The sequence below is a fragment of the Ochlerotatus camptorhynchus genome, unplaced genomic scaffold (genome assembly GCF_037179485.1).
Source record: "Ochlerotatus camptorhynchus isolate MF236.1 unplaced genomic scaffold, CSIRO-AGI_Acam_v1.1 ptg000330l, whole genome shotgun sequence".
Taxonomy (NCBI): domain Eukaryota; kingdom Metazoa; phylum Arthropoda; class Insecta; order Diptera; family Culicidae; genus Ochlerotatus; species Ochlerotatus camptorhynchus.
In genome coordinates, this window is record NW_027040818.1 from 5,224,046 (window position 1) to 5,250,983 (window position 26,938).

The 26,938-nt window shown below is 42.5% G+C and overlaps 1 protein-coding gene across 1 annotated transcript; it reads right to left on the reverse strand.

Annotated features, from left to right (window-relative positions):
* Nucleotides 1–52: 52 nt before the first annotated feature.
* Nucleotides 53–26,756, reverse strand: Cep290 (Centrosomal protein 290kDa). The gene is made up of 13 exons (XM_065230610.1): nt 26,586–26,756; nt 26,207–26,270; nt 7,978–9,079; nt 7,763–7,918; nt 6,184–7,709; nt 5,965–6,118; nt 5,675–5,903; nt 3,273–3,489; nt 2,813–3,207; nt 2,085–2,753; nt 1,254–2,030; nt 798–970; nt 53–733 (listed from the first exon to the last, which is right to left on the reverse strand). Exons 1-13 carry the CDS (start codon nt 26,754–26,756, stop codon nt 109–111), a joined length of 6,258 nt encoding a protein of 2,085 aa, XP_065086682.1. The 3' UTR covers nt 53–108.
* Nucleotides 26,757–26,938: the final 182 nt, after the last annotated feature.

Here is a 26,938-nt window from a genome sequence, read left to right on the forward strand (position 1 = left end):
TTTTTCTTGTGACTGTTATAAAAAAAAGAGTGAACAAATCCAAAAACTATCAAGTGGAACATGGCAGTGAACAGCAGGTCCAGAAAACGAAGAACGGAAGGAAGGAACCTACTCGCTGATCTCATCGATAACAGGTACGTTCTGCAAATCTGAACATTTCCTTCTTAGTAGCGCTATTTGTTCCTTCAAATATCGTTCTTTGGCAGCTGCTCGGCTTAGCAAAATCTTAGCCTTCTCTAGAAGTTGACTTTTCTTCTCCAACACATCTTTCGAATTTTCCGTTTCCTCGGGGTCACCGATCTTTGTAGGATCTCCAGGATGGCAACGGGGACAAGTGGCACTGGATAGCAGTTCAACCTCGATCTGAAGGGCGGCCACTCGATTCAAAGCTTCGCTGTAGCTTTGCTGAAGCTTTTCGTGTTCCTTCTTCAATCGATCGTAGTTATCCTTCGTCACATTGGGGGAGGATTTCGCGCCCCTGTCGGAGGTCAAAGTTCCCAACGGGCAAGTCTTGTTCTCCTTCAGTTGCTTGTTCTCTACTTTCAGCTTTTCAACCACCCTTCGCAGGGCGATAACCGTTTGCTCCAACTTGGAGTTGTAGTCTGCCAGTTCACTGTTGCTCACGGTTCCGTTACCCGAGCGGGAACATCGCTGGCACAGGTTATCGAAGTTGATCGTTTCCGGACACCCAGCCGTTGCCTTGGATAATTCTTCCTTCAGCACGATTATGTAGCTGCGTTGCAACAGGAGAGATTGCTTAATTTGGGGGAATTCAAACGAAATTTACGAAACCTTACTCTTCGAGATGCTTAATCTGGCTTCGGAGTCGTTCGGCCTCGTCGCTCTGCCGCAGCATGTCGTTGTCCAGCTGAAGTTGCAGGGTTTTCGCTTCCAGTCGGATGTTCTGTGCCTCCAAGTTGGATATTTTCTCCTGCATCCGTTCAAATTCGTGGGTCATCGTGTTGGAGCCCTGTGAGGGGAGGGAACATGGAATTTTTCAATTAATCAAGACTTGTGACTTGAGCAGATCCACGCCAGTGACGAATTTGTTTTTCCCTCTCTGAATTCCATTGAACTTGGCATAATTGTTCGCTAGGAGCAATGAACCAAGTTTGTCACTACCCTAATTGTTCGAAAACAAAATAATGAAAAATTAGGCGGGTGTCAAAATGGTCGAATTCCAGCACAATCTCGGTTCATTGCCCCTAGCGAACAATTATGCGAAGTTCAATGGAATTCAGATGTTCACTTACTTTCCGTTCTAACTCCATGGCAATGATCCTCCGCTGCTGCGACTCGATCCTGTTCTTCAAGGCCTCGATAATCTCCTTGCTGTTCTGTGCAAACGTATTTATCTCGGTACTGGCCTCATCCGATCCGGTACTCTCCGTTGTACACGAATCCGGTGATTCCGCCGGAGTAAACTTACTGTCACCGGTCACCTGACCGTACCGCGCTCCCACCGTACCCGAACCGGCACTACTACCACGAATACTTCGTCCTTCCAAAATAGCCTTCTCTCGCTCCAGTCTCACAATCGTGTTCTTCGCTGAATTGAAGTGAACCTTTAACTTATCCAGTTCAATCTCACGCTCCTTCAGCTGAACCTTTAACTTGTCGGCCATCTGCTGCCAGCGTTTCTGCTTGTTCCACAGATCCAGCTCGGCTGCATTCTTCGCACGACGGTTCTCATTGATGCTGACCTGCTTTCGCAGCTCATCCTTCGTATCCAACATTTCCGTTTCCAACTGCTGCACCTTTCGAGATAAGTGCTCTTCTCTCGGAGTCGGAGTCCGGTCCGGTTTCATTGAAATCACCGGTCGCTTGATCAGTTGATTCTTCAGCGTCTTCACCAAATCACGGGACTGCTTCTCACGCTGTTGAATACTCAGAACCTGCCGTTTCAGTGCGTCTATTTGCGTTCTAAGAACACGGTTCGAAGCTTCACTACGATTCAAATCCGCACTCAACTGCGATACCTGCTCCGCTGAGTGCAACGACGTGTCGTTCATGAACTTCTGCTGATCATCCTGAAAATTAACAACATGTATTAAGCAATCGTAATTGTTATTTTCTGAACTTACATGGAATTGAGTCAACGTTTCAGTAAGATCCTGTATGTGACGGTCTTTCTCCTCTAGCATTTCCTTCAGCTGCTCAATCTCTTGTGCGCTTGCTACGTTATCGGTAAACTCTCTCAAATCTTCATGCTCCCTGGCAAACCGCTCACTCATCGCTACCATCTCCGCTTCTTTCTCTCGCAAACTCTTCGTCACGCGCTTCTCTTTCATGGTCATCTCCCTCAGATTCGCTTGCGTCTTACGCAGCTCTTCGCTTGCATCTTGAAGCTTGTTCTCCAACACTTTGGATCGTATCTTCAGTCCTCCAATCTCTTCTTCCTTCTTCTGGTCTATCTCGTAGATATTTTCAATGATTTTGTCCGTGTAAACCAGCTCTGGATTGTCAGCATGTGCCTCGGCCTGTTTGGCTTCACGCTCCACAGCTGCCTCCTCTTGATGCGTCTTCAGTTGATTCAAATCTCTCAGCTGTGTGTTCAAATTGTCAACCTCCTTCTGCTTATCGTACACCCTCTGTTCCAACTCATCAATGTTCTTCTTCAACGCTCTAATCTGTGCAATATTTTCATCGTATGTTTTCGAGTGCTCTTGGCGCTCGTTCCGCAGCAGTTCCTGATACCTCGACAGGGTCGTGTCCTTTTCCACCAGAATGCTTTGAAGCGAACCAATCGTTGACTGAAAATGATCTAACTTTAGTCTTTGAAATTCTACAACTTACCTTATCGTGAGCCTACGCTAAGGATATTATCATCCAGCTTGTCACTGTTAGCCGCCGCTTGCGCTGCCTTTTCCTTCCTCAACTGAGCATCCTTATCCTCCAGCGCTCGCTCGAGCATTTTGATCCGACCGTGACACTCCGTCAAGCGACTTTCCGTTTCCAGTAGCAGGGCACTGCGGGTCGAAGCCAACATCATCGCTTGCTTCAGTTGGGATTCCAGGGATTTCTGCAACGCCACCGGCACCGATGGAACCGTTGGTTGTTCCTTGGGCAAGTCCTCTGCCATCTGGCCTGCATCGGAGGTTTTCCGAACCGGCGTTGTATTTGCTGGCGGGGGTGTTCCCCGACGGGGTTTCTCCGCCAGGCTGTCGTCGATGATCGGGATGGTGTTGATGCATTTGTGGCTGATCTCTGACGTTGGAAAATGGGATTAGATAACGTGTTGAAGTGTTTGTGAACTAATGGACAGGACATACCAACAGACACTTGAACTTCTTTGTCGAAGAAACGATCATTTCCTTTGGTGGGTTTTTGTTTCCCGCTGAAGACCAATTCAATCGTATCCCAGTGTCTGGTATCTTCGACCGATTTTAGTTTTAGGGCAGAGTTCTCTTCCTGAAGCTGTTCGATCTGCTCCTGGGATAGGATCAGCTGTTTCGTGAGGTATTCGCATTGGCTTTCGAATTTGATCAACTGAAATTAGGAGTACAGAGTGAACACTATATAGGAAAAATGGTCCAGAGTGAGATTATGCAAACTACATACACTTAAATGAATACTAAGTTACTTACTAAGGCAAACCTCAACAAACTTTCAGTACAAATTATATTTTTCTTGAGGAATAAGGCTAGGCTCTCACCAGCAGCCGCCCAATTACGGCCCCACCAATTAATTTAAAATTCCACCCATTGCTTGTTCCTTATTTCCGGGTGGCACGTGCCCATTCGTCTTTCTTCTGTAGCGAGAGGGTCAATGCCCGTGTCAAGGACTAATCTTCGGACAATTTACCCTGAGTTAGCTGACGCAGCAAGTCAGCAAGCTGGAGGTCCTTTTCATGTCTCCCTCTGAAAGCCGGAGCTCCAGGCTGGTGTCGTATTAGCTCCTTCTTCTTCTTCTTTCCTTTATTTAATGTCTGTCTCTGTTCCGCAATCTAGTGCCAATCACCGACGGACATCGATTGCCATCCATTGACGGCAATCGAATGTGCAGGAAGGCAGCTGCGTAGGATATCGCACCCATTCTACACACATGGGCCGGGACCAACGGCTTTACTTCCCTTCCGAAGAAAGACGTGACCAGAGATTTTTATGCCTCAGAAAAATCCCACCGACCTCGGCTGGGATTGAACCCAGACCCATTGGGGTGAGAAAGTAGTCACGCTTACCGCTACACCACCGGCGCCGGCCGGGTTTTAGCTCCAAGGAATCTCCCCACCGGTTGTGCTGAAGGAATAGAAGCCTCCAATGTGGCGAGTAGACTTGAAAGTGAAGGGATTTAAAGTGAACTAAGCACCCGGTCGGGATGAAATTTGTAAACGTGGTTATGAAAACGGCGATTCAGGCATTACCGGATATGCGCAGGGTGATGATGCAGGAATATCTATAGACAAAGGTATGGCTGCCGAAACCAGGAAAGCTTGCTGAATACACTTGGAAAATTTCTGGAAATGCAAAGCATTATCCTCAATAGGCTGACGGATATTTTTGTAAACAATGACTTCTCTCGTTGATTTCTAGCTACTCAAGGCACGCCTATACAAACCAGCATATCCATCGGGTTTTCCCCTATTCGATGCTAATGTTGATTTGCCAGGAAAAGTCATGCCTTTCGAGAAATCCTCGAGAGAAGCCATTGTTTACAAAAGCTGTTACGCCCTAATTCCAGCTCTATCTAGATGTAATCGAGAACTACATCGGGGCTGTGGTGATGAATGGATGCGCGAACAAGGTAGAGCTCCTCCGTATGAGGCAATGTCCCCGTCCAGCAGAGATACTTCGACGGTAGAAAAAATAGTTTCTGGAACTCTGGGCAGTTACACAGCACGTATTCCACCTAGGCGAGGATGCTACAAATTCGGCAAACCTTGCGGAAAGGTGTCCCACAAAAATTGCAGCAAATCCTCGCGTGGTCGGTCCGGAGTCTTGAAATGATCCTTTACTCCTTGTACTTGTGGCTGTCCATCCAGGGTCGTACGGTTTCCTTGATCTTCCTCAGAAAAGTGGACAACGAACCATTCCTGCTGCCAGGATTCCATGATAGTATTCGCAATTCAACGACTGACGTCTAGGAGCGTTCCTGGTGTAGTGGAGACCGGATGGACCAGATCCCACCAGTCTGTCCGCAGCCTTGTTTCCGGGAGCACCCCAGTGTCCGGGAATCCACGTAAACACGGTAGAAGTCTTTACGTGGATTCCCGGACACTGCGGTGGCTTTCGGTTCATCTACCGGATGGCTGCATCTAGAATAGCTGTGGCTTCTGCGGAAAAAACGTCCGGTAGAATTTGATTTGTTGCAATTTTCGGTCCTGCCACTCCGAGTAAAACTCCAGCCCGCTACTGCAATCCGTCCGTAAAGCGATGAACGTGCCCCGGGTAAACCAACCCGAGAAGCTCTGCAACAGAATGCCTCAACCCTCAACGCTGCAGAGTTATCTCCAGCTACTTAGGAATCCTCTCTTAATCCGCCATTCTATTTTGACACCACTGTGTTTGGTTCGATTACTGCGCCGTGATAACGATAGACGTCAAGAATGCATTCTATAGTGCCAACTGTGGAGTCACCGCTCAAGCGTTACACATAATGGCGGCCCCTGACTAGCTATGCCGGATTCTGCATTTTACATTGAAAACCGCGCAAAAGCAATGAGCACTATACTTACATTGATCTTATCCTGGATTTGACTGGTATCAATATTTTCCCGTAGCTTCGCAAACAACCGCTCGTATTCTTCGTCCCTGTTGATGATTGAGCTCTGAGTCGTTTCTTGGAGCAAACTCTTCTTCATTTCCAACAGTTTAGCATACTGCTTCACGAAATCCATTACGACATAGGTCGGTGTGTAGGAATTGTAATTCTCGTGTAACATTTTTACACTTTGCGTAAGAAATCTACAAACAAAATACCACATTACTACAATTGCTATTAGACTTTCACACAAATTAGCCTTACTTAATTTTAAGACCATTATCCTTTTGACGCTCGATAAAGTCCAACTCTTGCTGCCCCAACCGTTTCTTCAGCTGGTTCAATTCCTCACTCGCGTCGACCAACGATTGCTGCAATTTTGCATTATCCAATTTGAGCAGCTCCGCTTGTTCTTTAGCTGTAAAATCAACACAATTAAGCAATTCCCAACCGTTTTCGTTAGTTGAACGTGGTCGAACCTACCTGCATCCAGCTCTTTCTGCGTTTTCACCAGCAGATACTTTTCGTTGGATGAACTCTGCAAATCAGCCACCAAATGCCTCAAGCTGATCTCTTCATCCGAATATTTGGAAATCAACATCTGCTGCGATCGAATCTGCTCCTGCGATACCTTTAGCAACTCTTCCAGGTGACCATTTCGGACGGTTTGCTTTCTCAGCTCCTCTTCGGTTGTCTTCAGTTGCTTCTTGATTTTCTTGAACTCTTCCTTCGATATGAACTCTACGGTCAGATTGGATTCCACCAGCCCGATCCGGGATAAGTTTTCATACTCCAAACCCAAGATGTTATCCTTATCGACTTCCTGGATATTCTTCAGGAATATTGTATAAAAATTGGCCGTCTCAAGCTTCATCCGCTCGATCTCACTCTCCAACCTTTCGATCGACTCGGAGTCTGGACTTGTTCCATTCCTTCCATCGACAATCGATTGTTGTTCCAGCTTCTTCAAGGTACTGTTTTTGCTAGCCAGCTCCGTTTTCAACCCGTGCAGAATAGTCAGATGATCCACCTCGATTATCCGCATTGTGTTGTGCATATTGTCGTTTTCGGCTTTGAGAAAGTCTGTTTTCCTCTGGAAGGCGCATATATTCGATTCTATCAGCTTTAGCCGCTCTAACGTTTCCACCAGTATCTTATCCTTCTCATTGTCGGTTGATTTTGTGAATTGCATTAGTTCGTCATACAGATTCCTTGTCACCACAAGATCGTCATTCGATTTTAGCAATCGTTCACGCTCTTCTTTGAGAGAATCGATCTGATCATTCAAGTGATCGATTTCTACCGACTTCAGCAGGACCTGCTCGCCAAAATCCGGCTGTTCTGCCATCCCTTGATCTATATCGACTGTATTCTCTTCGTCGTCGCACACATTTCCGGAATCATCTCGACTACCCAAAGAGAACGTACTTTGCTTACTCTTGAGATTCAAGCGTTCCTTCAGCAATATTTCCCTTTCCCTCGTGGCAAGCAACTCGTTTTGCAACCGCATCGCAGGATGATACCAACCACTTACACTTCTCGCATCCAATGCATGCAACAATCTTTCCAACGTGGACGTATCGATCGTTAGGTGGTTGGACATGGCATCGTACTCGCGTAGTTTCTGCAAAATTTCGTGCATTCCTATCCTCAAGTTCTCATTTTCCTCCACGACGGCAGCATACTTCTTCTCCAGTTCGTCCATCTTTTCATTAACCATCGGAATTTCATCTGAGTTGATGTTCACCTTCAGCTTTTGGACGCATCCATCGCAGTAGTTGAAGCTCTGCCGGAAAATACATGCCTTGCAGTACCTTCTACTGTCATTGACGTTGTATTGTTTCATACATTTCTCACAAAACTTCACCGCATCCCCGTCGCTTAGCTTTGAGATGTCATCCGCATCGACTGAAGCTTCAACCACTGTCTGCTGGTTGGTCTCTTCGCTTTTATCTTTGTCCGAACTTCTCTGACTGCTCAGAGATTGGGACAGCTGAAATAGTTTTCTCCTAAAATAGAAAACGTCTGTTAACTGAAGTCTATGGAAGCTAACGGAGCTTACTTGAGGTCATTCTTCTCCAACTTGAGCTGAAGTCGCATCTCCTCTGAAGCCCTGAGCTTCAGTGCCAATCGATCGTTGACCTTCTCAATTTTCCTCTGCTTAGACAGAACAGAATGAGTTGGTATGACTTCATCATCGCTGATATCTAGACGTTTCCTGCAAATTGATCCAGTCATTACGTCTGAAAAACATACATTTTCCCAACAAAAACCTACCTCAGCACAGCATTTTCCATCGCAATCTCATTTGCCAGGTTGATCTCTGCCACCAGCTCGCGAATCTGCTTATCCCTCACATTGACCTTCTCATGCAATCTGTTAATCTTCTTCAGCGCTTTCGCTAGCCCTTCCTCACCACTTTCATAGCTTCTCAGCGCCTCAATCGCTTCTACCGCTTGTCTCGACTTCAACATGTTATCCTCTTCCACACTCGTCAAAATTTCCTGCATCTCCTCGCACCGTTTGTTTGCCTTCTCCAGCATCACTCGACTTTCCTCGCAACACTGACTTACCTTTACCGATTCTTTACTGGCGTTCACCTTCTCTTGCGAGATCCTATTCATCACCTCCGTCGATTTCAGAATCTCCTGCGATAGCATCGTGATTTTCTTCTCTAGCTCTTCAATCATCTCATCCTTTTCTCGAAGTCTCCCGCCCATCTTTTTAAATTCCTTCCTCTCCACGTCAATATCATAACCCGGAAACTGCTCCAGCAGTTCCGAATATTTTGTTTGAATTTCTTCCAGCTCTGCCTGCTTATTGTCCAAAATTCCTTTCCAACGCTCAGTGCTTTCCTCCAACTGCTTTGCAAATCCATCCAGATCATCTTCACACCTAGCCTTTTCCTCCGCCAATCCCTCCACATCTTCCTCCAACTTCTTAATCTTGTCGTTGGCTTCCTCAATCAATGCTTCCTGTTCCTTCAAGACCGCTTGAGCTTCCTCGTACTGATGCGTCAACCCCGTCAGATTCATCGTTGCATCGTTCAAGCTAACCTGCAAACTGTTGATCGTATCGATCTGAAAGCTGTTTCGCTTCTCCAGGTCGTCAATGTCCCGCAGCAGCCGCTTGATGTGCTTGTTCTTCATGCTGATATTGTTGTACAGTTCCTGCTGCCGGTCGATTTCCGACAGTGCATCCGGGGAGTCTTCGCCTTCGCTGCCAAAGTGACTGCTTTCGGTCAGTTTCTTCTGCAGCGAAGCCGTCTCCTCGGAAAGCTCCTTGATCCGGATGCGGTACGAGTGCTTGTCCGCTTCGAACTTTTCGACGATTCGCTTCATTTCTTTGAGCTGATCACGGAGCTCTTGCGACGGGGATGCTGGAATAGGAATGAATGAATGTTAGTTGATGTTATATTCAGGTCCGAAGGCACCTGCCTAAGGTCATGTAGGTTTACAGTCCTAGAACTTCTCTAATAATTCGGAAAATACTCATTCATGGGTTAATGACGGCTTCGGAAATATCGTTACCTATTATCGTCAGGGGGTAAATGAAGATATTGAGCGCTCATTTTTTGCAGGAACTTTACAGATATTCCAAAAAGCTTCAAAGAAGGGGAGTCAGGAGAGTTGCGAGAACCTTAATGAAGTACTGAAAACTATAGAAAAGCTATGAAAACTTTATGATAGGTAGTTTCACTAACATCAGGAAAATTACATTCAAGAAGTTCTGAAAACTTCATGGAAATTCCAATAATTTCAAGGATGTTACGGAAATTTCAGGATTATTCATAGAGATACAAGGACGTCCAGAATTACAGGGAAGTTTTAAGATCCTTTATGTTGAGTCAAATAGATTTCAGAAAAAAAACGAAAACATTAGTGAAGATCAAATAGCTTTATGGTACTTCCATGCAATTCAGGAAAATTGCAGAAACTTTACAGAAATTCCCAAAACGTCAGTTGACTTTAAAAATCTTAAAGGAAGTGATCGCAGGGACAGTTCTAAGAACTTCCAGGAAATCTGTGGGAGAATCTGGGAAGTTTCAAGTAGCTCAGGTAAATTTAGAGAATTTTGAGGCAGTTCCATTAAATTCAGGAAAATAGCGAGAACTTTCTAGAAGCTTCAAATATTAAAGATAATCCAGAAAGTATCAGGGATGTTTAGAAAACTTATTAAAAAAATCGTAAATTTCATAGAAGCTCCGAAAAATCAGGGAAGTGAAGAAAACGAATTTATTAGGTACTTTAAAGATGTTCCAAAGTATGAAAGGAAATACCGAGCATTTGGATGTTTCACCAACAAACTGAAGATGATAATAGAAGATATGGTAACTTTTTATCGGACACTTTAGAGAAGTTTCCAGAACTTCAAGGCGGTTCAATCAGCTTTAGGAAAACGACAGGAACTTTTAAAAGGTCTAAGAACTTCAGGAATATCCAAAGCACTTAAGTGAAGTCAAGCAAACTTCAAAGAAGTGCAGAGAACTTGAAGAAAATTTGTGGCGACTCCAAATTCCAAGAACCTCAGAGAACGTCTAAAGATCTTCAGAAAAGCTCAGAGATCTCAAGGGCAATCCCAATTGCTTCAGGAATGCCCAGAATTTTGGGAAAGTTTATAGATGTGTAAAGGTAAGCTTCGAACAATTCAAGACAGCTCCATAAATTTCAGAAAAAAAAACAATCCAGTAGCTTTAAGAAGTTTTAGAAATTTATTTGAAGTTCAGAACTCTTTAGAAACTAAGAAATTTTGAAACATATATTTGGAACTTTACAGAAGTCCAGAGATTTCACCGCAGTTTAAAGATTTTTAGGACGATTCCTTTTATTTCAAGACAGTAATAAGAACTTCAGGAGTATTACGAGAGCTTCAGTGTAGTTTTGAGAACATCTTGGAAGATCAGAGAACCTTAAGGTGTTCAATTTACTTCTAGGAAATTATTCTACAGAAGGTCCAAGAAACTCAGAGAATTTAGGAAAACTTCAGCATACAGGGGATGGACAAAATGATGGGCATGTTTCGGATTTTTGTGGGAGTAGTTATAAACATATTTTTTTTCTGGTATGAAAATGTATTTGAATTCACATGTTTTCCTGTTTTTAGAATCAATTTTGAATTCAATGCTGGCCACAGATTCATGATCTGTTGAGAAACAACCGGCATTTCCTTGAAATCGGTTCCGGTAAAGTGACCAGTAATGTTAATCTTTTGAATCACGTCAAGATGGGTATCAATCCTCATGATTTTTCAGCGCGATGTCTGCAAAATCGTTTCCACCATCACAAGTTGCGATGGTCATCCTGGAGCAGGTTCTGAATTCTCCGTAGGAAGTGGCCATTTTGGGACACGACCAGAACCATATCAATATCGGTGTCAAACTTCAATATTTTGCAAGCCAATGCCAATGGCAGGGCTGGTAGCAATGACTGCTGTTAAAAATAGTGATTTTAGTGACCATGTTGATGAAATAAGTGACCAAATAGTGAGTTATATTTGTAAAAATAGTGACTAAAAAGTGACCTAAAAATTATTTTTAATGAAAACTCTTAGGTATTTCTGAGGAGCACAACTCCTGTGAGCTTCAGAGGAAAATTGCAAGGGCATTCTGAGCATAATTTCATAAAGTTTGTGGGAGAAAACGAATCCGGAGCATAAGTCCTTGGATTTTTTTTGAAAATACTAAAAAGAGGATTACAATTAAATGTGAGAATAACTCCAGGATATCTTCAAAGGAATTCGGAAAATGAGTTCAGGATAGTTTGCCAAACAAATTATGAGAAGAAATCTAAGGAATTTGTGAAAACTTTCAATGTGAGTAGAATTCCAAGGGAAGGAAATCTGAAATGAATTCAATGAACATTCGGAGAATTTTTCGAAAGAGTTTCTTATTGTTGAAAATTTCAATGTAATTTCAAGGAAAACTAAAAATTAATTCGGAGGATAGCTTCACCAAAATTTTGAGGAATATTTCAATGGAAATCTCCGTTGAATATGGAATGGACTATTCTGAGGTTTTCAGAACTACTTGAAAGTTCTCAAAATTTTCCTGAAGTTAATGCAACTGCCTTGAAGTTCTTTTGCAGTTTGATAAACTAGCCTGAGCCTCACAATACTTCTCATCAAATTCTTTAACTTCCCTGAACTTTTTAGGACTTCCTAAAGTGTCCTATTTTTTTTTCAATGATCATGGATCACCTCTAAAGGTTAAACAATTTGCTGAAGTTCTCTAAACTTCTTTAAAATTTATGTGACTTCTCTAACGTTAACGGAACTGCTCTGAGGTTCTATGTTCTTTTCTGAAATTCTCAAAACTTCTCTAAAGTTTTTGCAGTTCTTATGAAGCTTGTTGCACTGCGCTGAATTTAATTGAACCGTCCTTAAAATGTTTAAGCTTCAGTGAACTTCTGAACTTATGCGAAGACCTCAATTAAGTTTTTAACGTCTCCGAAGTTATCTGAAAATCAGGGAACTGCTTTAAATTTCCCACTAATTTTCTGAAACTAATGGAACTGACCTCTCCCTGAAATTCCTCCAATTTTCGGAGCTTACTAAACTTCTTTCAAATGCTAATGGCATTTTTCTAATGTTCATAAAAATTCCTGAAGTTCGCGGATCTCCCCTTAAGCTCAATAGACTTCTATGAAGTTTTCGAAATGTTTCTGAAGACCACTGTCGTTCTGTGAAGTTTTCGAAGTTTTTCTAAATTCCTCGAACTTTTGTGCTCTCGCAATTTACATAGAATTCGAACGAAATAATTAATATAGTTCTACCTATGATTTTCATTGAAATTCTCAAGATTTTTCTGAAGTTCATGAAACTTCAAGGGGTGGTCACTCTACACACTTGTTTTGCGCCAACTTTTTTTCTCAGTGTACCTCAGTGTGCCGCAGCTGTACCGGCAGTGCAAAGAAGTCATTGAACTGACTTTTGATTGCTTGTGAGTAATGCCTTGTTTGGCAACCCGGTATTTTAACAGCTCTTGTTTTTGTTTTGTTTTTCAATGTTTTCAAAAACGACACGGACTTCAGTTGGGACTACACACTGGATGCATCCGTCTATAAGGATACCCGTAACGGACGAGCTCCGTTGCTACACGATCCTTCCATCTTCGGCGGAAGGCCGAACCCGCTCAACGAACGTCAATCATTAGTCAACCAACTCTTCTGGGAGCCGGCGGAGGAAACGGATTTGCACCGAATTTTTCACCGTCCGAGTATCATCCGTCGGAAAACTGGAAACCAACACCGGCCGGAACACACGTCGGACCGCTGACCCGAAACGGACCAGCCAATTTTCCAAGCAGAACTACTTGTCAGAGTCCACCAACCCGTACACCCTGCCGGACAATTCGATCAGCTTCAAGGTCTACAGCGCCTCCAAGAACAATCGCTTCCCAGGCCAGCAAAAATCGCATTCTATACTTCTTCAATACCCCACCCGTATGCCGTCCGAGGATCTGCTGCTGACCGCATTCACCACCAAGGACTGCCACCCGTCGCAAGTGCGAATGTTCCCGCTGAAATCGGAAAGTTCCTCCTCCGGATTGGTCGAGTTCCCGAACGTAGCCCTGGCGGGGAACGCCATCCTGAAGCTCAACCACAGCGCGATCGATCACAAATGCACAAAACTCCCGTTCATTATGAAGCTGTTAGTTGGAAGTGCAAAAAGGCAGGAGAGTAAACATAATTTGTTGAACTATTTGAAATTTTGCCAACATTATACGAAGGACGATGTAATGGTTGGTGAAGCAGCCACCGCCATGGATGTATTCGAGCAGTTCGAATGGTCGGATGGTATAGTTTTTGTTTGGTTGTTGACTTTCCGATTAAAACTCAAGCACCGCTTGTCATGACCGGCCCAAGATTTCCAGCGTCGGCCACGGCTACACGAATTTGCGATGCAGCTCCCACGGTTGCGGCTGATTCCAATGCTGCTGCTGCTGTTCCTTCTGCTGGTCCGTCTCCGCAGCAGTGGGAGCTGCATCGCTAGTTCGTGTAGCTATGGCCGGAAACCTCGGACAGGTCAAGATACCGCTGTTAGTTGTTCTTCGTCTGGAAGGAAATGTGGGTGCGACTGCCGTCACGGGTGTAACGATTTTGAGAATCCATGGCGAGATTTGGTGGAGATTCACGGTTGTTTTGAAAATAATTTGACTAGGAGTGGCAACATCAATAACAAATTTTGACACATGCACACTGCGCAGACGCAGAAAATGTTCAGTGTTGCCAGTAGCTTTAAAGATCATAAAAATTGTAACCATGGGTGCCAAACAACGCCAATGACTGCACCCGGGTGTGCCCAAGTTTGATTTTGGCACACTGTGTAGAGTGACCAACCCCTTGTGAAACTTCCATTCAATTACCGACGCTAAATTAAAACTTCTTCAATAGTCTAGACTTTCCTGGTATTATTAAAACTGGCTTAACGAGTACTGAATTTCTTTAAAGTTCTCTCGACTGCCCTGAATTTATCAGTATTTTTTTAAGAACCCGCCTACCTGAAGTTCTCTAAATGTGTTTAATAATCCGGCAATTTTCTGATATATTTTCATAATTCCCTGACGCTTCTGACGTTATTGGATCAATTATAGAATTTTTGAAATACCCCCCAATTCCACGGAACTCCTTGTAAGTCGCTGCAAATTTGCTTAAGTTAATTCTGAAGCTATCTGATCGTCCTTGAAGTACTTGAAACTTCGCTGAATATCATGAAACTATCCAAAAATATCTAAATTTATTAGAAGTTCTCTGGAATTTCTTGAAGATATCGCTGCTTGCAAAAAGTTCTCGCATTTTTTTTTTAATTAATGGAACTTTGATGATGTTCTCTAATCAACTGAGCTAAATTTTCGCATTGGTTTTAAGTTCTCTGAAATCTCTAATCTGTTATATCTCTATGCTGTTATATGCATTAAAATACGCTCACGTTTTCCGGATGTTCATATAATTTTTATCACTTTCCAGAAATTCTCTCGGAGCTGTGCAGAAGTTTCCGGAAATTCCCTTTGATTCTCTGATCTGTCTTGATGTTCTCGATGCTTTTCTAAAGCTCTCAATTCTACTAAAGATCTCGGTTCTGCTCGAAAATAAATGGAATTCCCGTATGCACCTTTAGATTTCCCAGAAATTCTCTGGACTTCTGTGAAGTTCCTGAAATATTTTTGAAGTTTTCATCAATTCTCTGAAGGTCTCTGTACTTTCTTAAATTCTCGAAACAGCACATCATGGAACTATCCTGAATGTTTCTAAATTTACGATTATAGATCTTTAAACTGCCCCAAAAGTCTGGATTAAAGTTACGGGAACTGCTCTTAAGATCTGGAATTCCCCAAAAATCTCTAGATCTAGCTTTCCTGAGGTGCTTAAAACTTCTTAAAAATTTGCACAATACCCCTCAAGTTTTATATATTTCTCGAGTTCGTTTGACACCTGTGAAGTTATCTGAAATTCTAAGAACTTCATAAAAGTTCCTGGAAATTTTAGGATGCTAAAAGAACCGCTTTGAGGTTCTTAAAGCTTCCAGTAAGTTCCCCATATTTTCAGCGTGTTAACGTCCCTTACACACTTAATTTTTTTCGCCGAGATTCCAACAGCCGAGCAGTTCTGCAATATGTTTTGCTGAGATTCAGTAAAACATTTGCCGAGATTCAGTTAACAAATAACATTTTGTTGAGATATCAGCTAACAAACAGATATTTTGAAGAGATATCAGCAAAAGTGAATGCCGAGGTAATCGGCTGTTGGAGATTTTACCAAGCTTGATTAAGTGTGTATGTTCCCGCAGTTTGTTTATGGAGCTTCACCAGAAACTCTCCGCACCAGAAATATTCAGCATTTCCTTTCATTCCTCAGAACTTCCCCAAAGTTCCTACAATTGTTGTGAAGTTAATGAGACTGCAATTAAGATCTCTAATCTTTCATAAAGTTCATTACGAACTTGAAATAAATAATTTATTTGTTTTTCTTAATTCAGGACTTTGAAAATTTTACATATTTTACTTGGAATACGAAACTTCAAGACATTGAATATTTTTAGATCTAGGACTTACTCAAATTAAGTACGTTTTTTTTTTAATTTTTTATAGTGAGAAATTAAAGTAATTAAGTAAACTTCAACATTCAATGGATTTAATTGTAAAGCTGTTTCTTTCAAACTGATTGCCATGTCTTAAAAACGTTTGAGTTGATTACTGTTGTTTTAGATTAAAAAAAAACATATTTTGAACGCATTTTAAAAATTGCTTACTTATTACAAGCCTGGAATTCATCGATTAAAATTCTGGAAAAACCTGGAAAACGCAGGAAATTATTTAGAAAAAAACGTCTTTCTCTATATATGTACAGGGTATAGATAGAGAAAGACGATTAAACGTCACAAAGCAAAAAATGGTCAGTCCTGAAATATTCACGCTACAAAAGTTGAAAATAGTGACTGATTACAAGAAAAAGTGACTTTAGTGACTTTGCCTTTTTTTTTTATCTAGTTCGTTTATTTGGAAGGCTCAATCGCGTCAGCTTTACGGAGCCGATAATTCATTGTTCACTGTGTGTAACAAGATTCACTTAATTCTATGTCTAGTAGGAGTTGGGCCGATTACTCGCGGCTTACTCGAGGTTAGAAGGGTACATTTTTGAAGGATAGGATCAGGGGAGGAGCTTGGGGTAGGGTTTCGTTGTCTCATCAGAGCGTTGTCGCCAGTATGAACGGTAGTGCTGTTCTAGCTTCGTCCGGAGTTCGACCGGCTGTGGTGGGTGACCAGTGGGCGACGATGAGACTCATCGAGACGGGGGGACAAGACAAACAAAAACTAATAAAGAGAGACAAAAGACAAAAGGAATTAAATTCTTATACTAGACATTTGAAGAAAAACATAAACGGACTGCATATAGCAGAGATCACGGGTTGCCAACACGTCTCTGATAGGAACATAGGGTTGTCTTCCTTGGGCCTCGAGGGTATTCAAAAGTCGCTCTCTGGCGGCGTCATTATCCGTACATTGCCAAACTGCGTGTTCGATGTCATCGTAACCGTTTCCACACCGACAGATGTTGCTGTCCACGAGGTTTATTCTATTGAGATGAGCATCTAGCGAGTAGTGGTTGGACATAAGTCTACTCATCACGCGAATGAAGTCACGACTTAAGCCCAAGCCTTTAAACCACGCTCTCGAAGAAACATTAGGAATAATTGAATGTAACCACCGTCCAAGATTTCCAGTGTCCCAATCGGTTTGCCAACTCGAAAAGGTACTCTGACGCACTAAATGGTAAAATTCATCGTGTGAAATTTGCCTGTCATACAATTCGCCTTCCTGCGCGCCCACCTTTGCGAGAGAGTCCGCCTTCTCATTGCCTGGGATTGAGCAATGTGAGGGGACCCATACAAAGGTAATCATATATGATCTTTCGACCAGCACACACATCTGCTCCCTTACCTTTGAAAGGAAATAAGATGAGTGCCTACTTGGTTTCATCGACCGAATAGCCTCAATGGAACTGAGACTATCCGAGAAGATGAAGTAATGGTCTGCGGGCATGTTGGAAATCATCCCCAATGCGAAGTTGATTGCTGCCAGCTCAGCAACAAAAACGGAACAAGGTTCCTGAAGTTTGCGGAAGGCGCTAGAGTTTTCATTGAAGACACCGAAGCCAGTGGATCCACTGAGACGAGACCCGTCTGTAAAATATCTTTTCATGCAATTGACTTGTTGGTACTTTTCAGTAAAAATACGCGGAATAATAATAGGTCGAAGTTGATCGGGAATCCCATGAGTTGCTTGTTTCATGGTCAGATCTTATTCAATTGAGGAACTGCGATTGGTGAAGTGAACACGGTCTGGAGCATAACAAGAAAGACACATATCTGATGATATGTAGTGCTGGTAGATTCTCATAAATCGAGATTGTGTGTTCAACCCAAGAATTTCTTCAAAATTAGCAATTATAAGTGTGTTCGTCACTCCGCATTTGATTAGTATTCTGAGAGAGAGCTCCCAGAAACGGTTCTGGAGGGGTGTTACTCCTGCCAGAACCTCGAGACTCATGTTATGCGTTGAGTGCATACAGCCTAGAGCAATACGCAGACAACGATATTGAATTCGTTCCAATTTTATTAGGTGACTTTTTCTTGCCGAGAGAAAGCAGAAAGAGCCGTACTCTAGAACAGAGAGAATAGTTGTTTTATAAAGCGTTATGAGGTCTCCCGGATGAGCACCCCACCATGTGCCGCAAATTGAACGGAGAAAGTTGATCCTCTGCTGACATTTTTGCTTCAAATACGTAATATGGGCATTCCAAGTGCACTTTGAATCAAACCAGACCCCAAGGTACTTGAAAGACAATGATTGAGTAATGTTTCTGCCCAAAAGATTAAGTTGCATTTGGGCTGGGTACCGCTTTCGAGTAAACACTACCAGTTCAGTTTTCTGCGGCGAGAATTCGATCCCTAGATTCATAGCCCAAGAAGACAAGTTATCTAAGGAATTTTGCAATGGTCCTTGCAAGTCCACGGCATGTGGACCTCTTACGGAAACCACACCGTCATCTGCAAGTTGTCTTAGCGTGCATTGTTCTGCCAAACAGTTGTCGATATCTTTGACATAAAAGTTATAAAGAAGAGGGCTGAGACATGAGCCTTGGGGCAGGCCCATGTAACTAATTCTGGAAGTTGTCAGTTGTCCAAGGGAAAAGTTCATTTGCTTTTCTGACAACAAATTGTACAAGAAATTATTTAAAATTCCAGAAAGTCCACATCTGTGCAGGTTGTCTGACAGAATTTCAATGGAAACTGAATCAAAAGCCCCCTTAATGTCCAAGAATACTGAAGCCAATTGCTCCTTGTGTGCAAAGGCCAGTTGAATATCTGTGGAAAGCAGCGCTAGACAATCGTTTGTTCCTTTGCTCTTGCGGAACCCAAACTGTGTATTTGATAGCAAGTTATTTGATTCGACCCAGTGATCGAGTCTCCGAAGGATCATTTTCTCCAACAATTTCCTAATGCACGAAAGCATAGCAATCGGACGGTATGAGTTATGGTCAGACGCTGATTTGCCAGGTTTTTTAATGGCTATTACTTTGACCTGTCTCCATTCAGGCGGTACAATGTTGTTTTCTAGCAAGGAATTGAATAAATCTAGCAAGCGTCTTTTAGCAATATCTGGGAGATTTTTCAGAAGATTGAATTTAATCATATCGCTTCCCGGTGAGGAGTTGTTCGATGAAAGAAGAGCCATAGAGAAATCCAGCATTGAGAATGGTCTATCCAGAGAGCCGCCGCTAGGAGACGCTTCTCGAAGAATATTTTGTGCTGGAACTGAGTCCGGACAGACCTTTTTAGCGAAATCGAATATCCATCGTTTGGAGTATTCTTCACTCTCATTGAAAGATGAGCGGTTACGCATGTTGCGAGCCACCCTCCACAAGGTGTTCATTGAGGTTTCTCGTGAGAGTCCCTCGACGAAATTGCGCCAATAACCGCGTTTTTTTGCTTTGATTAATTGTTTCAGCTTTGTCTCAAGCTTTGAATATTCCTCGAAGTAAGTGGAGGTTTTGTGTCTACGAAAAGCTTTGAAAGCATCAGATTTTTCTACATACAATTTTGTGCATTCTTCGTCCCAACCAGGTGTGGCTGGTCTCCTTTTAAAGGGTGCACTTGGAACTTTTCTTTTTTGTGCTTCCAGTGAGCTTTTGTAAATCAAATCGGCGAGGAATCGATATTCTTCCAATGGTGGAAGCGCATCTATTGATTTGACACCGATTGTCACCGCCGTTGCATATTTCTGCCAGTCGATGTTCCTTGTAAGATCAAATGGAACCCGAGATGGTTCTGCAGAGTGAGGGCCACACTTTATTGAAATGATGATTGGCAAATGATCGCTACCATGGGGATCATTGATAACCTTCCACTGACAATCCAATGATAGCGATCTTGAACACAAAGATAGGTCGAGTCGGCTTTCTCGAGCCGGAGGTTTTGCTATACGTGTCGCTTCACCAGTGTTCAAAATAGTCAAATTGAAATCGTCACATAAATCGTAAAAAATAGCCGCTCTATTGTCGTCATATAGATCGCCCCACCCAGTACCATGGGAGTTCATATCACCCAGAATTAATACTGGGGATGGAAGAATCGAAACTAGATTCCAGAGTTGACTACGGCTAATGGAGGTTCTTGGTGGAACGTATACTGAAGCTATGCAAAGATCTTTGTTCTTCACATTTATTTGGCAAGCAACGATTTCGACGCCGGATAGAGCAGGAAGGGAAATTTTGTAGAAAGGGTAGCACTTTTTGATCCCTAAAAGTACTCCTCCATAAGAATCGTCTCTATCCAGGCGTATAATGTTAAAATCGTGGAAGTTGAGTTCTTTATCGGAAGAAAGCCATGTTTCACAGAGAGCAAATATATCACAATCAGAATTGTGAAGTAAAAATTTGAACGAGTCTAGTTTAGGCACTAGACTACGGCAGTTCCACTGTAGCACAGTGATCATATCTTCAACCTCGTTCGACGAATTATCCATCGAAAGATATGATTGATGCAAGGAGGGGCCATGAAACAGTCAATTGCTTAAGATATGATTCTAATGTTGGAAGCAAGGCAGAAACTAAGCTTCTTAGAGGGTCTTGTATGTTGAACATGTTTAATATGAATTCCACAATGTCCGAAAAAGCTAGCAAACCTCGTTCGGACTTGGATTTCTTTTGAGAAGTTTGAGGAGCAGCTTTTTTATTTTTTTTATCTTTGTTGGGCAATGGCGGAAAATTCTTGCTGCATCCAGGGATTGGATCAACAGGAGCCTTCGGTTTTGTTTTTTCATCCCCATTACCCTGGGAATTTGGCAATCGTCTGGAGGTGACTTTAGTTTTCTTACGGCGCACTTTCGGGGAGGGGCATTTTCTTTTTGAGGAACCGTCCATTTTTGAAGGTGCGTGTACCACCGTAGAATCACCTTCATCGGATGAGTCAGAGTCCGATTCTTCAACTGACAAAACCGAAAATTGGTTTGCATCTTGGACGGCTGATGCAGCCTTCAACATTTGAGCATATGTCTGCTTGGAGCGTCCAGAGATTGAACGCTGCACTTTATCGGAGTGCTGTTTGTACATCGGGCACTTCTGCAAGGGGTGAGGATTCTCGCCACAGTAAGCGCATTTTACTGATTCTTTGTGGCAAGAATCCTCTTTGTGGTTTTCACCACATTTGCCACAACGAGTTTTGTTGCCGCAATGGCTGGCCGAGTGTCCCAGCATTTTGCAGTTGGTACAATTATATACCCTCTGTACAAACAACCGCACCGGAAAAAAAGCACCATCAATTTTAACAAAGTTTGGGAGAACTGAACCTGCGAAAGTCACCCGGAACGAGTCTGAATGTTTATAAACTTTTTTACCGTCTAGCAAAGATGCTGAATGCAGTTGCCTTACATCCAGTATCTTCACTAGCGCGGTAGCGAATGTCGAGTTTTTAAACGTTCCCGAGGCATGTTTCAAGTCCTCGACAGTCAGACTCGCGTCGGAGACCACGCCTTCTATCTCCACACCTCGAGAAGGGATGTAGATGTTATACTCAACACTAAAGAGCTCGTGATCAGCAATTTTATTTGCCACATCATAAGTCGGTGCTTCTACACGCAGTTTGTTGAATCTTTCTTTGTGTACCAAGATTCCCGGATACTTACGCAGCAAATCTCTCGTTATGTCGAGAGTTTTCAAAGGTTTATTTTTGGGCCGAAAAAAGACAACCCATGGTCCTTTCGAAGACGGTTCATAGTATCTGGTTCGCGTAACGTAGGCATCGGAAGATGCCATAAGTGTTGCGCAAAAGCGGTGCGCAACCACTTAAGAAGGAAAAAAATTAAAACCTTCACTAATTAATTAATTTTAATTACTAGTAATTAAATTTTTTGCCCGACGTACGAACAAATCAAAAAGAAAAAAAAAAAAAATCGAAACAAAAAAAAACAAAAAAAAACTTATATCTACTTGCAAAAAGTTGTCTCACTATGGCCCATACTCCCCTACCAGGGGTGAGAGACAGAGTCACGCGCCACGAGGCAAAATTTAACTACAATAGGGAGGCAATGGACTTGCAAAATGTATTGTCTAATACTTATGCCGGTTGTAAACAACCTATCAGCCGGTGCAGCTAGATGGTCCGTTTGCTGCTGCTGATGGTGATGTTGGTGTTGGTGGGTCGGCACGATGATGAAAAAATGGCTTGACGACCGGATGGATTACCGGGGTGAATTAAAGCTGGATGGCAACTCCAAGGGGCTCGGCCCATGGAATTCCACTTCCTCTGTTGCACACTGGTCACTTGGGGCACCCAATGGGGGGTGAAAAAACCGCTCGGGCGGAAAAAAAACTAGATGCCGCGTGACTGAGACCGGGACGTTGTTAACCGACTGAGTGTTCAACTAGGAATGAGTGACTTTGCCTTAAAAAATGAGTCTTTTTAGTGACTGGCTTGAAAAAAGGTGATCAAGTCACAAAAAAGTGACTCGCTACCAGCCCTGTAATGGTGGATTTTTCATGTCCACAGTTTGCTCAGGTTACTCTGGAGCAGGTTATAAGTGCCCCGGGGGAAGTGGCCAATTTCAAGCATGACCGGAAACATATTAATATCGATGTCAAACTTTAAGATTTTACAAGCCAACACCAGTAGCAGTTTTATAAGACAAATCTAGATAGAGCTGGAATTAGGGCCTAACAGCTTTTGTAAACAATAACTTCTCTCGATGATTTCTAGAAACTCAAGGCTCGCCCAATCAAATCAATATCACCATAACGTATGGGAAGTCTTCCCCTATCCGATGGTTATAATCGTCTGCGTTGGCGTGCCTTGAGTTCCTAGAAATCATCGATAGTTGTCATTGTTTACAAAAGCTGTTAGGCTCTAATTCCAGCTCTATCTAGAAATATCAGGTTGCTCTTTAGCAGGTTCTGGATGCCCCGGGGAAAGTAACCAATTTGGAACATGATCTAAACCATATGCGTATCCCGAGGGGAGTGGCCAGTTTCGTTGTCCAGAACCTGCTTCAAGGAAACCGGGGCAAGCTGTGGACCTGAAAAAGCTACCACTGGCATTGGCTTGAAGTTATACATCCATAATGGCCACTCTCCCCGGAGCATCTAGAACCTGCTTCAGGATTACCATGGCAAGCTGTGGACATGGAAAATCTACCACCGGCAATGATTTGAACAATCTTGAAGTTTGACACTCATATTGATATGGTTCCGGTCATGTTTCAAATTGGCCACTTCCCCCGGGCATCCAGAACCTTCTACAGAGCAACCTGAAATTTGCTTTATTAAACTGCCACTGGTTTAATTTAAGTTGATGTAAAATCTTAAAGACTTACATCCATATTAACATGATTTCGGTCATGCTCAAAATTAGTCGTTTCCCCCGGGCACTCAGTAACCTGGGCAAACTGTGGACATGAAAAATCCACCATTGGCATTGGCTTGCAAAGTATTGAAGTTTGACACCCATATTTATATGGTTCCGGTCGTGTCCCAAAATGGTCACTTCTCCGAGACATCTAGAACCTGCTTCAGGATGGTCATCGCCACTTTTGACGCTGAAATGAATCTGGAGATATCGCACTGAAAAATCATGAGGATTGACGTGATTCATAAGATTCACATTACTGGTCACTGGTCTAAAAAGAACGAAAATTGGACGTTTTTAGGGGGTGTCCTTAAACTTATGATCGGGAGTGTACGGTTTTATAAATTTCTCCATTCAACTGAGCAAAAGTGCCTCACTCTCTGAGTTAGTCTCGTTGTCCGTGCACACGTAAATGCAGGGATTTTATTTTGTTCTAGACCCCTCGACATTTTGAAATTAGTCTAAATGAAAGGGAGACACTGTATAGTAGCGCCACTTGGGAAATTCTCAACTATTGTACACTAAGCAATAGACATTGACCTCATGAACAACTTTTTCCAAGACAGTAATGTTCTACCTGTTCAGGATCTCGAGCTATAGCGTACGCGAGAGTTGTACACGTTTACTAGCGCCACGTGGTGAGAAAATTCTGGGCTACTGTCCACCAGCCAAAAAATCTTGACCCCCGGAACAAGTTTGCCGAAAACATTAACTTTCTATCTGCTCAGGATCTCGAGCTATTGTATATGCGAGAATTGCATGTGTATTCTAGCACCGAGTAGTGAGAAAACTGTCCACCAACGAAAAGATCTTGACTTCCTGAACAACTTTGCAAAAGACATTTACTCTCTATCTGGTCAGGATCTACTGATGTATCACATGCGAGAACTTAACATGTATACGAGCACTACCTAGTGAGAAGATTCTGAACTACTGTTCACCAGCAAAAAGGCTATGATCTCCTGAACAGCTTTGCCTAAGACAGTAACTTTCTATCTGGTCAAGATCTCGAGATATTTTATGTGAGAATTTCACGAGTATATTAGCGCCGTGTAGTGAGAAAGTTCTAAACTACTGTCCACCAGCCAAAAATACTTGACCCCCTGAACAATATTGTCGAAGACAGTAGCTTTCTATCTGCTAAGGATCTTGAGCTATTGTATATGCGAAAATTGTACGTATATACTAGCGCCACGTAGTGAGAATTTTCTGAACTACTCCACCAACGAAAAGATCTTGACTTCCTGAAAAACTTTGCCCATGACAGTAACTTTCTATCTGGTCAGAATCTCGAGATATTTTATAAGAGAATTTCACGTGCATACTAGCGCCGCGTATTGAGAAAATTTGGAACTATTGTGCACCAAGAAATAGGCTTTGATCTCATCAACGACTTTGTCGACGACTGTAACTTTCTATCTGGTCATGATCTCGATATATATCACATGCGATAATTTCACATGTATTCTAGCGCTACGTAGTGAGAAAATTCTGAACTACTATCCACCAACGAAAAGGTTATGATCTCTAGAACAACTTTGCCAAAGACAGTAACTTTCTATCTGGTCAGGATCTCGAGATTTTCCATGTTGTAACCATTTAAGTCAAATCCCACGTAGTACGGACACCGTTTACGCGGTTTCCATTCACATTTTCTCAATTATCCGCATTTTTGGGGGGTCAACTGTGATAAAAGTTTAGCTTGTATAGTTAACAAGTTTGTTAAGGAATACCCGTTGGTTTCATATCGATTGGTAGCTCGGCTGCAAAATGGCAATGGAAAACTCACACTGTTGTACAAAGTACAACGCGCGAGTACTCGTGTTACAAAAGTTGGCGCGAGTAACGGAGGGTTAAGTGTAAAAATTCATTAGTGTTGATTCAAATGATAAGATTTACCCACTCTTTGCAGCATGTTTACAGTAAACTATGATCCTAATCTGTCAATTACTTTAAAGAAAACTAACTTTCAACATTCTCATTCTCACGTTCTCATTCGCCGTGTATTTACGTTCAAAATCCTTACTAAAATAGTACCCAATGCCGTCTGTATCTTCAATGGTTGCAGGGACTTTGAAAACTGGTGTTTATTAGAAATCGGCAAAAAAGGGGGTGGTCTCCAGCGGCGGGAGGTAGGCCGTATAAAACTTTAGATTTTTCAATATTGGTACATAATAAGCTATTCCACCAATTTTGATTTAAATCGGAGAGGGCCGATACAACTGCCCGGTCACTTCAGATGGAATGACCCTATCACTTCAAGTGGAGTTCCAGTTTCATTGTTGTGTGTTTTGTGAGAACTGCTATTTGTGCTCTTTAAATTTCGAAGTGAAACTGAAATAAATCAGAAAGAAAGATTCCACCATTTCCACCTTAAGTTGTTTATATGAATCCGAATATTATTGCTCACTCTAGAAGTAGTACCAATAGACTGAGTGAATACAGTCTTTACTTTTCTCATATGCCATCGCTGAGTTCCGGCACTTTGTGCTTTATGAGTGAACTTTACTCAAATTTGGGTCGTTCTGATTCAGCGAGTCTTCAAGTGATTTTCCATAGCTTTACTGTTCTTGTTCTATAATCTATCATTTGATGATTCCTCCAATATCGAATTGTTTTAGGATAACCCTGACGAAATTTGCTCTGCTTCATGATATGCGTTTATAATCTATCCTCTCTGCTCTCTATTAAACGCTGGCCAGACTTAGCAGTTATAACATGTTATAACGGTTGTCAATTAATTGCAACACAGAAACCACCATCAAGATAGCGCTATAACATGTTATAACTCTGTAGTCTAATAGTACGTTCAGACTACAGAGTTATAACATGTTATAACGCTATCTTGAGGGTGGTTTCTGTGTGGCAATTATTTGACAACCATTATAACATGTTATAACTCTCCAGTCTGGACAGCGTCAGTACCGGTTCATGTTTTCAATTTGCCTTAAGGAAAATCCATAAATGACGTAGCATTCTAGGGTGACACTGACCAGCCATGTAGAGAAATACGCTACAAGGAGGAGGGGGTCCAAAGTTGGTACTTCATCAAACCTAAACAAACGTTTAACGTCATTTATGGATGGTTCCCTTACAACAATACAGCACTTACCTCTCGCCTGCCGTTGCTCGTTCTCGCTCACTATTCGTTCATTTTCAATCCTAAGTTGCCCAACCTACCCAAGAAAGGCAATCAAGAGGTTAAGTGCAAGGTCACTCTTCCAAATTCGCTATACAAAATCACAAATTATCGACGAACATTTGAAAAGGGCATGCGTACCAAATATAAACAATGACTTCAAAGTCGATATATAGTAGATTAACACTTATTCAGGTAAATCAACAGTAGAATCTGGCAGAGAATTATTGCTCTATTAGATGACGTAGGTAGTTAATTTGCGTGAGTGTGTTATGATTCATGAGAAATCGTCGTTAAAAGTCATTGTTTTCATTCGACACATTGGCCCTTTTAACATCGTTCCCTTTCATACCTGCTCATTGCGAAAGCGTAGCACCACCTGAGCGAGGCGGAACAGCTTCTTACAGCTCTTGCTATCCAACTTCTGGTCGGTCGGGATGGCGGCCAAATCGGCCGCTATCTCGTCCTTGCGCTCATCGGCCAGATTGTGCGGCGACACGGACAGCATGTGGCGCCAATCCATGATTGGTTTTGCCTGGTAGTTAAATTATTGCCATAGAATTATAAATTATTATAAAACTAGAACGTAAACTTGACACGCAACAAGGACCACTTTTTGTTCAACTGGATTTGTTATTGTTTGCCCGTCGCTAGGGGAGAGTCCTGTTGCTAAGGGAGGGTGCATTTCGGCTATGCATCGTGCGC